The sequence below is a fragment of the Carassius gibelio genome, chromosome A5, assembly GCF_023724105.1.
Source record: "Carassius gibelio isolate Cgi1373 ecotype wild population from Czech Republic chromosome A5, carGib1.2-hapl.c, whole genome shotgun sequence".
Lineage (NCBI taxonomy): Eukaryota > Metazoa > Chordata > Actinopteri > Cypriniformes > Cyprinidae > Carassius > Carassius gibelio.
The window spans coordinates 37,239,706-37,252,286 of NC_068375.1; the positions used below are offsets into that span (position 1 = coordinate 37,239,706).

General features: G+C 33.8%; 2 protein-coding genes across 2 annotated transcripts in view; both read right to left on the reverse strand.

The window, feature by feature from the left end:
• The window catches only part of LOC128014847 (paxillin), a 36,133-nt gene extending 33,788 nt beyond the window's left edge, over window positions 1-2,345 (reverse strand). Inside the window, exon 1 of the mRNA XM_052598523.1 lies at window positions 2,163-2,345. Coding sequence (XP_052454483.1) covers window positions 2,163-2,175 — 13 coding nt within the window. The 5' untranslated portion in view covers window positions 2,176-2,345. The remainder of the gene's footprint in view (window positions 1-2,162) is intronic.
• Window positions 2,346-7,174: 4,829 nt separating this feature from the next.
• Window positions 7,175-12,437, reverse strand: crybb3 (crystallin, beta B3). The gene is made up of 6 exons (XM_052590678.1): window positions 12,316-12,437; window positions 11,264-11,346; window positions 10,028-10,146; window positions 8,705-8,837; window positions 8,480-8,622; window positions 7,175-7,584 (listed from the first exon to the last, which is right to left on the reverse strand). Exons 2-6 carry the CDS (start codon window positions 11,336-11,338, stop codon window positions 7,317-7,319), a joined length of 738 nt encoding a protein of 245 aa, XP_052446638.1. The 5' UTR covers window positions 11,339-11,346; window positions 12,316-12,437; the 3' UTR covers window positions 7,175-7,316.
• Window positions 12,438-12,581: the final 144 nt, after the last annotated feature.

Genomic DNA, 12,581 nt, shown 5'->3' on the forward strand with positions numbered 1-12,581 from the left:
GAAAGTCAAACATAAATAGTAATGAAAGGCAAAATAGTAAATGTCACGGATATATATTTGCATAATATTCCACTATTTTGCAGAGGAGAGTCAAAATGACAATTTTCACCAGTCAAATTACAAGAGAGGAAAAATTATTTTAACTTTGAATGCTTGCAACTCAAGAGATATTAAAACTACCTCAATATCCATTTGGATGCTGTTTCTTAACACATTTTGATTTTGGTGTCTTAATTTTTAAGGCCCAATATGGTTCAGTTCCAGAAATATTGGGATTTTTATGTGCCTCCATGAGTAAACGGTTTAATAGTACATTGTTATTATCAACAAACCCCTACATTTTAGCCTGGGAAGTTTCTGAAATTCAGATGATTTGGCACAGAATGGCCCGAAAAGTATAATCAAGTAAAATCTTATTTGTGCCCCATTTATGCCAATCTGCATTAGAGACTATAGAAGGCTCCTATGATCAGCAAGAGAACAGACGGTTTACAACAAGGCGGACACTAAAGCGCTGTCAGGATGTCACTACCAGATCATCGCTAAAAATAGGTTTGAGTGTTTGAAAGACGGAGGCTTTGGCCCAGCATCTTGATTCATTTCGCAGTTAGACTCTTTAATGTTAAAATGACACAATCCTTTTAGTCAAACACACTGAAAATGAGACAACAGCTACATCTACATGCAGTCAATAAAAAGAGTAAACACCTATCTAGTTAAGCTAAACCTAAAGAAAATGTATATTTGATTTAATAAGACATTAGTGCAGATCTTCAAATCTTTTAAATAGGAATTTTTCAGCAATAAAGGCGTCTTGCTAGTGTTTTCACAGGCTATGATATAAATCTCATACACACATGCTTTAAACCCCCAATGAGAGACTGTTCTAACATACAACAGTCTAATCTAAGTGTAAAGTTTAAGTACAACACTAAATACCGTATGTGTTAACTGGTTATGCATGCAGCATCAGAAATGGACTTAATTAAGGGACAGTTTTCACCCCCTGGAATTCATTTTTCCATTGTGCCATTCATAAATGTCAAACTAACTCATCTCAAACTCATTTCTAACAAAGTTAACGCAAATAACTGACAGCTATGGCACTAAAGTCAACACTAGACCAGTCTAGATAAAAATGTAATTCAATTTGTCAAATGTCCCCAAAATATCCACTTAAAAGAGGAATGCACCACATCTAAGAAGATGTTGTTACGTTCACTTTGGTATTTCAGCCCCCAGACCTGGTTAATTTCTGACCCTGCTCGCCCACATTAATGTCTAAACTCTCTGAGCGAAACCAATGCCTGCGTCTCGTCGTCAGAGATGAACGAAAATAACTTCACTAAACAACGTGCCACTCATGAAAACTCCACTCAACAGCCTCAAGGCAGTAATATTGAGATTAGTTAGATTAGGCTGAAGCTCATTTTCTCATTGCCCTGGGCTACAAGTCAAGAAGTTACAACACCAAGCACAAGATTATGGGATCAACTCTATTACAGTGCGTCAATAGTTAACGGTCAACAATAACAACTAATACTCTTATTGATTATTTTGTAATGAAAGTGTCCTGGAAACTTGTGCGTGTTGATTCCTCCATTAAAGCCTGTGCAATCAAATGCACAAACCCAACAGAAAGTTTTAGGTGCATTTTTGTGAAGTTGGGAGGTTGGGTGCAAAATGACACATTGATGTTTTGTTGACACATTTCAGAAGCTGCCTTGCAAATCAACCAGAGAGGAACTATGCACAATAATTAGCAACAAATGTGTGCTCTACACGTCTGCATTTAGAGACAAATATAAAGCTCAAAGCGGTTTTGCTCTAGCAATGCTCTGGTATTAATCACATAGTGTTGCAAAGGAAGCAGCTGTAAAGAATGAATCAGTCTGACTCCTGCTACACTGCAGCATCAACACAACAGCAAAACAGCTGGACACACATGAACAGAGTGCGTCAAGCAGCTTTAAACAGCCGTCCAGAAGCGCGAGCGTGTGTTTTTCAGCATGCTGCAGTAGTCGAGCATCGACGCGCGCTGACGTTGGCAGCAGCAACGCGCTCCATCCGCTTCTACAGTGTCAATCCAGCGCTCTAGCGTCGCGTCGAACTGCTCCTTTCGCGATTATCTGATGTCTAACGTCAAAGCGGCTCACACTCACCTAAATCATCCATGTTTCGCGGTGGTTCTGGTTCGAGAACGGGAGCAGGAGTCCGTGATTTACCGCTCTGGCTCTGGTTCGCGTCTCGTGTGCGCTCCGCAATCGCGCGGAGAAGTTTTCAACTCAAGTGCACGAGCTGCGCGAGCCCGTGGTGACTGGTGAGTCGAGCACACGCAGCGCCCGCTCACTGACCTACAGCGAGGCTTAAGAAAAGCGTCCAAAACTATGACACAATTATTACAAACAAATAATAACCCCAAAATAATGCTAATAATTATAATTGGTGCTAATATGTAATGTAGTAATATAATAATAATAATAATAATAATAATAATAATAATAATAATAATAATAATAATAATAATAATAATAATAATAATAAATTGTATCACACACACAAACACACATTAATAATTTAGCAAATATTACAAATATATAATAAGTGTCAATTTATTTATAAAAATTATAAATAATAATGGGTGCTAATAATAAAAATGTAATAAAAATAAATGGTAATAAAATAATACATATAATATATAACATTAAATATTTAAAAAATATATACATACTACGATTAAGTAATATATACTTACTAATGGTGCTAATATTTAATATAATAACACAATTATTAAAATTATTATCAGAATCAGAAGAGCATCAGAATCAGAAAGCGCTTTATTGCCAGGTGTGCTTACAAACAAACACACAAGGAATTTGTCTTGGTGACAGAAGCTTCCACTACACAGATTGACAAGTGACAAGACACAGATGACAAAATAAAAATAAGTGAGTAAAAATAAATATGTAAAAAAAACAATACACAATAGACAAGAGACAGTAACCAGTATATTGTTTGTACAGTGCTATGGACAAATTATACAAGGGAATGTGGATATATGTAAGATATACAGTATTAAATTAATAACATACGTATAATAAATATAAGAATAAATAGTTAAGTATTGCACATGTTTTATTGCACAGTGGGGAGAACATTTAACTGTTCATGAACTAGATGACGTGAGCTGAAGAAACTTTTCCTATGTCTGGCCGTTCAAAGAGGAAGTGTGCTGGATGTGAGGGGTCCAGACGGATTTTACCAGCTCTTTTCCTCACTCTGAATGAGTGCAGTTCTTGGAGAGAAGGGAGGGTCGTGCCAGTGACTTACTCAGCAGCCCGGATGATAGAATTGTATAGAAGCAAAAAATACAATTTAATATATACAATTTATTTAGATGAAGTTTGTGTGAATACTAAATCTGCATAGATTTTTTAGCATTTTCCATTAAGAAATATAATATCAGAACTATAATTTGACTGAAGTTACGCACACACTATCTGCATGCGTTTGATAAAGTAGTTGTGTGAAGATGTCTTTGCCATGTGTTTAGCTCATTTAGACAGCAATAGCAATAGCAATAGCACACACATGAAATGTCATCCCATTACGTTCATGCAGTGCCACGTCATCCTGTGCATTACACAGCGATCAAGTCATCAGAGTCAGCTTCAGGATGTTCTTATGGATCATGCAGTGCACAATTGGAATGACAACAGATAACAAAAATGCACTACAAAACAAGCACACTTCAGTACTGAATTAAAGCAGGATTTACTACTGGTTTCTTTTACGCAATTAAAAACTCATTTTATCAAGCATATAAGAAAAAGCATGTATTTGGAAAAATAATATGTATATTACTATTCAAAAATTTAGGTTCAGTATTTATTTATTGAAAAAAAAGATTATACTTTTATTCATCAGTAGTGCATTAAACTGATCAATTTATAATACACAACATTTGTATTTTAAATAAATGCTGTTCTTTTTTTAGCTTTCTATGCATGCTTTCCACAAAAGTATGAAGCAGCACAACTGTTTTCAACATTAATAATAATCTGAAATGTTTCTTGAGCAGCACATCAGCATATTAAGATGATTTCTGAAGGATCATGTGACACTGAAGAATTAAGTTATGATGCTGAAAATTCAGCTTTGCATCACAGTAAGAAATTACATTTTATAATATATTGACAAAGAAATAATTTCTTTTGAATTGCAACAATATTTCACAATATTACAGTTTTTACTATATTTTTGATCAAATAAATGTAACCTATTTTTTTGCCTTAAAAATTGTATTATAAGGCAAAAAAAGAAAAGAAAAAAGAAACAAAAGACAATATGCAATAAAAAATCTTTTTGAAAAAAAATTAAATTACAAATTATTTAGCAATCAAAACAATCTTTAAAACTTATTAGCAGTTAAAAAAAAATAATTTGTAAAAATAATAATTGAAATAGAATCATTAGTAATTAAAAAACTAAAGCTGGTTTAGTTTAGTAATGTTTAAAAGTTTGATTTTATCAATGCTCTTCTTTTGCACAATAATGTGAGATTCACAGTTGCTTGCTAAATATTTAGAAAGTTCAGCATCTGCAGTCACAGTCACAGTCACAGTTGTGTTTTCCTCACCAAAATCTGCCTGTATAGTAATTTGGTGATGCAAAGGCCTTTGGTAACCTCATCAATATGATTTGCAGAATGACTCAAGACTCTTCTCAACTACACACACTGCTTTCAGGACAGAAAAGGCCTGAATACAACTCACTGATGACATCAGATTGTGTGCAATGATTATGAACGCCAGGAAATCTTAATTTCACAACTGCTGAAGCCAACTGAATGAGTAACAAAACATTTTGAGCAACAGAGCGGAGCTGATTGATTTACAAAAACATCTACACACTGACCCGATCACTGTGAAGCTTCTCAGACAGAAGAAAAGAAACGTAGAAATGAAAAATGAAAGAATAGGGTTATTAAAAGCCCTTGGGGAAACTTGTCAAAATATCGTTTGATTCTAAAATAGAATCTCAAATTGTGACATGTTTCTGTTCTGCTGTTTTTAGGGAACTGCTTGCTCTTAAATCTGGCGACTGAGCTGACACGCGATATAAAAAGAAAGCAATTATTTAAAAACTCATTTGAATAAACGTCAAACATCTGTTCTCTTTTCCAGGGAGGTTGTTTGCAGCACCAAGCACAAACTGTTTTAGAGAGAAAATTATTGTCTCAGTCTTTTACAAAAGATTTTTTCAAAGTTGTAAATAAAACTATTCGCTAACTGTTTTATAAGAAAGTACTATTTCAGTCCTTTCAAAACTTCACATTTAAATCTCTTTGTCATTTGCTGTTTCTTTATAATTATTCATGAAATTTAATAGGAGTAGAAATTTATTTTGGAGTGAAAATTAATAAAAAATAAATCATACACCGTTTTTCCCTGTGTGTGTGTGTGTGTGTGTGTGTGTGTATGTATATATATAATTGCAATAAAAAAATTATTAACAGTTAAAAGAATAATTACAAACAATAGACAGTAAACAATAATAATAATCCAATTTAAAAAAAATCATTAGCATTTTAAAATAATAATTTAATAAATAATGAAAGTAAATAATGAAAACAAATAATAAATTAATTAATTAGCAAAAGTAAAAAAAAACATTAGCAATTAAAAAAAATAATAAAAATAATTAGTAAAAAATATTCATTTATAAATAATTATTAGCAGTTAACAATAATTTAAAAAAGTAAAAAATGTAAAAATTAATCGTACAGTTAAAAAAATAGCATATAACAGTTTAAAACAATTATTTAAAAATACAAAAATAATAATTAAATGAATAATTTGTAAAAAAATAAATAATAATAATAAAAAAAAATCATATAATAAATAAAAAATATCAAAAAAATAAAAGTTTAATTATTATCTGTTACTAATGTAAAAAAAAAAATAGTATTACACTAAACTGAAGCTGCTGTTTCAGTGAATCTGCAAAATGTTAGTTCATCAATAATAATCTTTTTCACAATAAAATGAGATACACAGTAACTTGCACAATAATTAGCTAGTTCGACATCTACACTGATTATATCAGAGTGTTTGGTGAGGCATAGAAAGGTCTGGTTTGGTAACCTCATCGGTATGCCATGGATGGGCGATTCGGACCGGCTGTGGAAGCTTGCCATATTTTTTCATCATTATTCGTCACAGCAATGCCAAACCATGGCAAGCCAAGCCCACATCAGCCTGGAGTTATTTCATTAGTTGTCATTTGTGGAGACTGCCACGCTTTGTTCTCCGTTCACATGACTCAGCTGAACTCCTGCCAAGAGCCGACGACTTACAAAGAGACAGGAAAGATATACAGAGGATGAAAGGGAAGAAAGAGAAATACACACACATATCATGACAATAATTAGCCTAAAAACCAAGAGGAGAGAACATGAACGTGAACAGATATATCAGATGAATTTATGAGTGGATAAAGATGGAGATGATTAAAGGGGAGGAACAAGTAAACAGGGGCGGGCATTATTTGCAAATAGTTCAAAATGATTATTTCAGAACTAGAATTTGTCATTGAATTCATTATTCTTAAAAATATATATAATTAAAAAAATAATGAAGCAAACAAATTTTTCTAGAAATGGTTGTGATTTTGTAATGCAATAAATAAAAAGTGTCTTTTAGTGTTTGCATGTTACATTTTCCTTTATTGTTGCACTACCATTAACAAGTTTTACTTTTTATTCAGCAAGGATGCATTAAATTGACACTGAGTTGAAAGTAAAGATTGCAATGTCACAAAAGACTTCTATTTCAAATAAATACTGTAGAAAAAATATCTATAATCAGAAATGTTTCTTGAGCAGCAAATCTGTATATTAGAATGATTTCTGAAGGATCATGTGACACTGAAGACTAGAGGAATGATGCTGAAAATACAGCTTTGTGCACAGTAATAAATAAAAATTTTATACATATTAAAACATAAAATAGTTATTTTGAATTGTAATAATATTTCACATTATTACTGATTTTACTGTATTTTTGGTAAAAATAGTACAGCCCTGCTCAGGATTCCTTACCAAACTCGTGGTATTTTCAGTGTTGTATCAGTCTAGCAGAAAAAATAAATAAATCAAGACACGAGCCAAAGGTCAGAGATCAAAGCATGGGCCGAGGCCTTTATTTCCAATGATAGACACACAAGAGGCAAAGCAGTCACTTTTGCTTTCCAGCTTTCTTGGTGGTCCTCTGAGCAGGCGCAGGGCAGAGGTCATGAGCGGGGCTTGCCCTCCTTCAGCTGCTGGCAGCCGGGGCGGATGGGGCAGCCGGAGCGGGAACGGGAGCTGGGGCGGGATTGGGAGCAGGACTGGGGTTTGGGTTGGGTTTGGGAGCCGGGTCGGGGACGGTGAAGCAGCCCCGTTTGTGCCACTGCATGTCCCGCACACGCCGGACGGACTGCAGCTGGGGTTCTGTGGCTCCCCAGTCGTTCCAGTGCTTGTATTCGCCATGTTCAAACACGAACTGACGCCCGCGGTAGCCTGGGTACATGTAGCCCACCCACCTGAGGAAACAAATTCAGGCATACTTGACTGTGGAAATAATGTCAGAAAAAAATCACTATCATTAAGTACATTTTAAAGATACTGTGTGTACACTCTTTAAAATAAAAGTTCCAAAAGGAGGATTTCGCAAAGAACCTTTCAAAGAACAGTTCTTAAAAGAACAATTTTTGCTTCTTAGTCTGAAGAATGTTCTAATAATCACTGTATTGCATTAAAAAGAAGATTCTGTGCAATGGAAAGGTTCTTCATGAATCCATCAATGGCAATCAGTTTAAGAATGAAGGACCATTTTTTGCTTCACAAAGAACATTTCAGAGATCAGCTTTTAAAAGAACAATTTGATAATCTAAAGAGCCTTTTTGAAAGCGGACGAGAGTGATTTATTTGCTGTACTAGAAGTCAACACAAAACAGTATTTGAATCCGAACATTTTGTGATGTTATGTCTTCATTGTCACTTTTTTATCATAATGCATGTTTCTGTCAAATTTCTATAAAAACATAAAACATTTTAAAGGTAGGTTCTTTCAAATAACATGCACTGATGACCAGGAAAATGTATTTAGGAAGTAAAAAGAGTGCATTTTGAGATCACATTGATTTTAAAGGGGAAATCATGGCCTAGTGGTTATGAGTTTGACTATGAGTTTGAGTTTGTGTTCACGGTGTGTGTGTGTGTGTGTTCACTGCTGTGTGTGTGCACTTTGGATGGGTTAAATGCAGAGCACGAATTCTGAGTATGGATCACCATTTCATCACCATACCATTTCTGTATGTCACTTTTTTTAATATACAGACTGTTTGTAATCAAGACCATTTTGAAAAATCAAGCTTCACTTATGGTCTTTGGATATCAGCGGCAAGAAAACAATCTCGAACAAACTCTCAAACTCACGTTCCGTTGACAGCTTTGGCACTGGCCACTCGGTCCTGGAAGCCGTGGACCCACAAGCTGGGAATGTCATCATCCACGATTTCCATCTTTCTCCCGGCAAAGCTGCAGTTCTCGAACAGATGTAGTTTGTGGTCTGCGCTGTCCTAGTAATGGAGCGTAAACACGAGACTCAGTGGGCCGTGACGGGAGAGCAGATCTTTAATCAGGTGTGAACGTGTCTCTCACCACTCTCAGAGGTCTCATGGACAGGAGGAGGGAGCTGCTCTGGCTGTTGGTCCAGGTGGACCAGCGAGGATATTCTCCCTTCTCCAAAACAAACTGCTCTCCCAGAAAGCCCTTCTTCTCAAAGGCGACCCATCTATGACAAGATCATCAAGATCAGGACGGATAAATGGATGATTCCTTTTGATTAAAGCAGGGATTCACAAACTTTCTTTGTCAGCCAAACCTCTTTCAAAAATAAATATTTATTTGAACAACCCCTGCGATTTTAAATTTCAATAATATAACAATATATTTGCCTTTTGACAATTTTCTGATGATAGTTAATGGTCACGTGACGTAGGTAAAGCGGTGTTATTTTAGTTATACTATCATAACTATTACTTCTTATAGTTTTGGTCATTATTTTTAGTTAGATTTTATCTTTATATTTTTATATTAATGTTCATTTTAAAGATTTTGTTTTTTCTCTTTTTTATTTTTTTCAAATTTTTTATTTTTATTTTTATCTTTATATAGCTTTAGGTTTATTTACTTAGAGACATTTTAGTACTTAAATGAAAATGAGAAATGTGTATTTGGTAACTAGTTGAAATGTAATTTATTTTAAAGTTTTTCAAATTAGTTTTTTAATTTAATTGAAAAAAAGGTTTTTTGTATTCTCTTAATTGTATTTATTATTAATATTATTATTAATTTTTAATTATTTATTTTTTTGTATGTTTTTATTTTTAGTTAAGGACAATAACCCTGAGTTAAACATATACAATATTTAGGTATTTCAGATATTTTTGATCTTATTTTATTTATTTTTATTTTTGGACATGAAGACCCACTATATAATATAATTCTAACATAATTAAAACGATATCTAAATTAAATTCGGAAACTGAAGCTGTTATTTACATTTATTAAATGTCCATATAGATAAATTAATAAATCACAGTTCATTTTGTGATTCCAGCTGTTTTAAGAACTGCTTGTTCTAAATGAACGTTATAGAGTATAAAAAATAAATATTGCATCTTTATATTTTTATTGTATTTTTGCTTTTTTATTCAGTTAATTATATTATATTATTAAATTTATGCATTTAGCAGACGCTTTTATCCAAAGTGACTTACAGTGCATTCAGGCTATCAATTTTTACCTATCATGTGTTCCCGGGTGAATTTTATTATATTATATTATATTACATTACAATACATTACATTATATTAAGTAGTCAGTCCATTGATTTGTATGTTACAAGAACACTCTGAACATTCTTCATTCCTTCTTTTGTGGTTGTAGATAATATGGTTTGACAGTAGAAAACATACTCACGGGCAAGACTCAACTATAATTGATCCAACTTTTTCCAGGTTCTTCTCAATCAAGTCCTTGCATTCTGCCGACAGCTCGACCTTTTTTCCACGGAAGTTCTCGAATTCAAACAGTGAGACCTGTGAAGATGATTCAACACATCTTAAGTCATAAACTGTTTGTCATAAACTCTTTCATTCATGAAAAACGAGGAGAGTTTGTGTGTAAATTATTTATAAAATCATTCATGCAAATTGTCATTCATTTTAACGAAGAACTTCATTCAACAGCAATAAGATGAAATGAAGAACAAGCGGAGACACTTGCAGTTCAGAATTTTCTTTCTCAAGACAACATCTCAAACTGTTCTCAGATTTGTCAGTTTCAAAGTCTGCAATCAGAATTTAAGAGATGTAAAAGGAAAAGTTCACCTTAAATTGAAAATGTACTCCCCCTCAGGTCGGTCATGTAAGATGTAGATGAGTTTGTTTCTTCGACAGATTTGGAGAAATGTAGCATCGTTTGTTTGCCAGTGGATCCTCTGTAGTGAATGGGTGCCGTCATAATGCGAGTCCAAACAGCTGATAAATAATCCACATGTATTCCATATTTTTTTCGGTTCTTTAAACCGTTGCTTATGACCAACATTTGAATCTAGAATCTATTAATTATGCTTCCTCCAGTGAAAATGTACAGTTGTCCTTATGTTGTCCTCTCACATTAAAATCCATTGACATATTTGTTTTGCTTGCAAATGTGCTTAATCTCTCTGTGCATATTTCTCTCCTGATTCACACAAGATCACTTTTTCAATGGTTTCAAGCAATGGTTTTTTCAAATGGTTTCAAGCAATGGTTTGAAATTAAAAATGTAAAACACGCAGCTTTTGGCTTTCTCAAGACATTAACTGATGGACTGGAGTTGTGTGCATTACTTGTGCATTATTGTGATGTTTTTATCAGCTGTTTGGACTCTCATTTTGACGGCACCCATTCATTGCTGAGGATCTATTGGTGAAACAGTGTTGTAATGACACATTTCTCCGAGTCTGTTCTGATGAAGAAACAAATTCATCTATATCTGAGATGTCCTGAGGGTGAGTACATTTTTACATTCCTTCATAGATAAATACTCTTACTGTGTGTCAGCTATTGGCTTGTTGTGTCTGTTTTTGCAAGAATCCATTTAGTCTCAGGAGCTAAAAAAGAGTTTCCTCTGGGCTTTTTGTCTGTGAAAAAGAACTGTGTAAATGAGTACCTTGTAAACTGCTCCTGCTCCTCCTTGGCTCTTCCCAGCGACCTGCTGATCTGGGACTCCCTGCTGATCCGACATCTCTCCACCTGGCAAAACACAAACACACATCAGAGATGAGGAAAAAAGACATTCACCAGCTATTGCTGCATGTGTGCTAAAAACACGGGAAGATTAAATACATTTCATGCATTTAGCAGACGCTTTTATCCAAAGCGACTTAGTGCATTCAGGCTATCAATTTTTACCTATCATGAGTACAAATAACTTCAATTAAATGTTAAAAAAACAAACAAAACAATAAAAAAACAGGAGATTTAATCTAAAGTGGACACTTATAAATACATAAATATTGTTGCATTAGATAACAAAACAAAACTAAACAAAAAAAGAGGCATTTATTAAAAAAAAAAAAAACATGCATAATCATGCAAAATATTCATAACTGATATGAACAGTATTTTATTTATTATTATAATTATTATTCTTTTTACAAAACACAACTTGCATTTCCCCAAAATTAAACAGGTAAACGTTCCTTAAGCAGCAATTTATAAAACTGAAATTAAACAAGTTTCATTCGTTGTTTTAAAAAAATGTGTTTGGTAAAACAAAACAAAACAAAACAAAAAATGCTAACTGGAAAAGCATTCAAAAGAGACACAATTAAACTTGGCTTATTATGCTCATTGTTTTACATATCTATTGTGTTTGTAAAAATGTTCTTAGTCGGATGGCAAAAATAAAGCAAAACAAAACAAATAACACAATGCTAATGCATCTTTCTTTTCAATTCACAAAAAAAGTTTTAAACTAAAACAATAGATCTAGCGATTACAATGAAGACAAAAACATTGCTTTAGCAATAACATTAGTCTTGATCAAGGAAAAATCTCTCTAAAAATGATTTTCTTTTCTCTTTTACATCAATTTCTGTATTTCAGTTACACTGTAGGTATCAAATTAAACCTAAGACAGATTTCTATGACAAAGATATTTAGTTTCTTTTTTTCTGCCAGCACACATGAAAAGTATGTCTTCAGATAACATATCTTTACCTGTTTCTCCCGTCCTTCTCTTTCAGCAGTTCTCACCCCTCCACTCTCTCTCAGCGTGCGTGTGTATGAGTGTGTGTGTGTGTATGTGAGGAGTGTGTGTGGAGGTGAGGGTGTATGGTGGAGGGGACCTGGGGGGTATTTATGGTTTAATTCCGTCCACAGCAGCAGAAATGGGTTGGGCATCGATTGCTGTTGATGCAGCAAGTCTGTCGTTCGAATTTGTGTCCATCAGACTGCCTCTCAATAGGCTGTGAGTTGGCAGGAGT

Excerpts from the sequence above, each read along its gene's own strand:
- crybb3 (XM_052590678.1), bottom strand. The coding sequence starts at position 11,338 with ATGTCGGATCAGCAGGGAGTCCCAGATCAGCAGGTCGCTGGGAAGAGC. Across the intron at positions 10,147-11,263 it reads GAGCAGGAGCAGTTTACAAG|GTCTCACTGTTTGAATTCGA; the intron begins GTACTCATTTAC and ends TCATCTTCACAG. Across the intron at positions 7,585-8,479 it reads GCCAAAGCTGTCAACGGAAC|GTGGGTGGGCTACATGTACC; the intron begins GTGAGTTTGAGA and ends TTGTTTCCTCAG.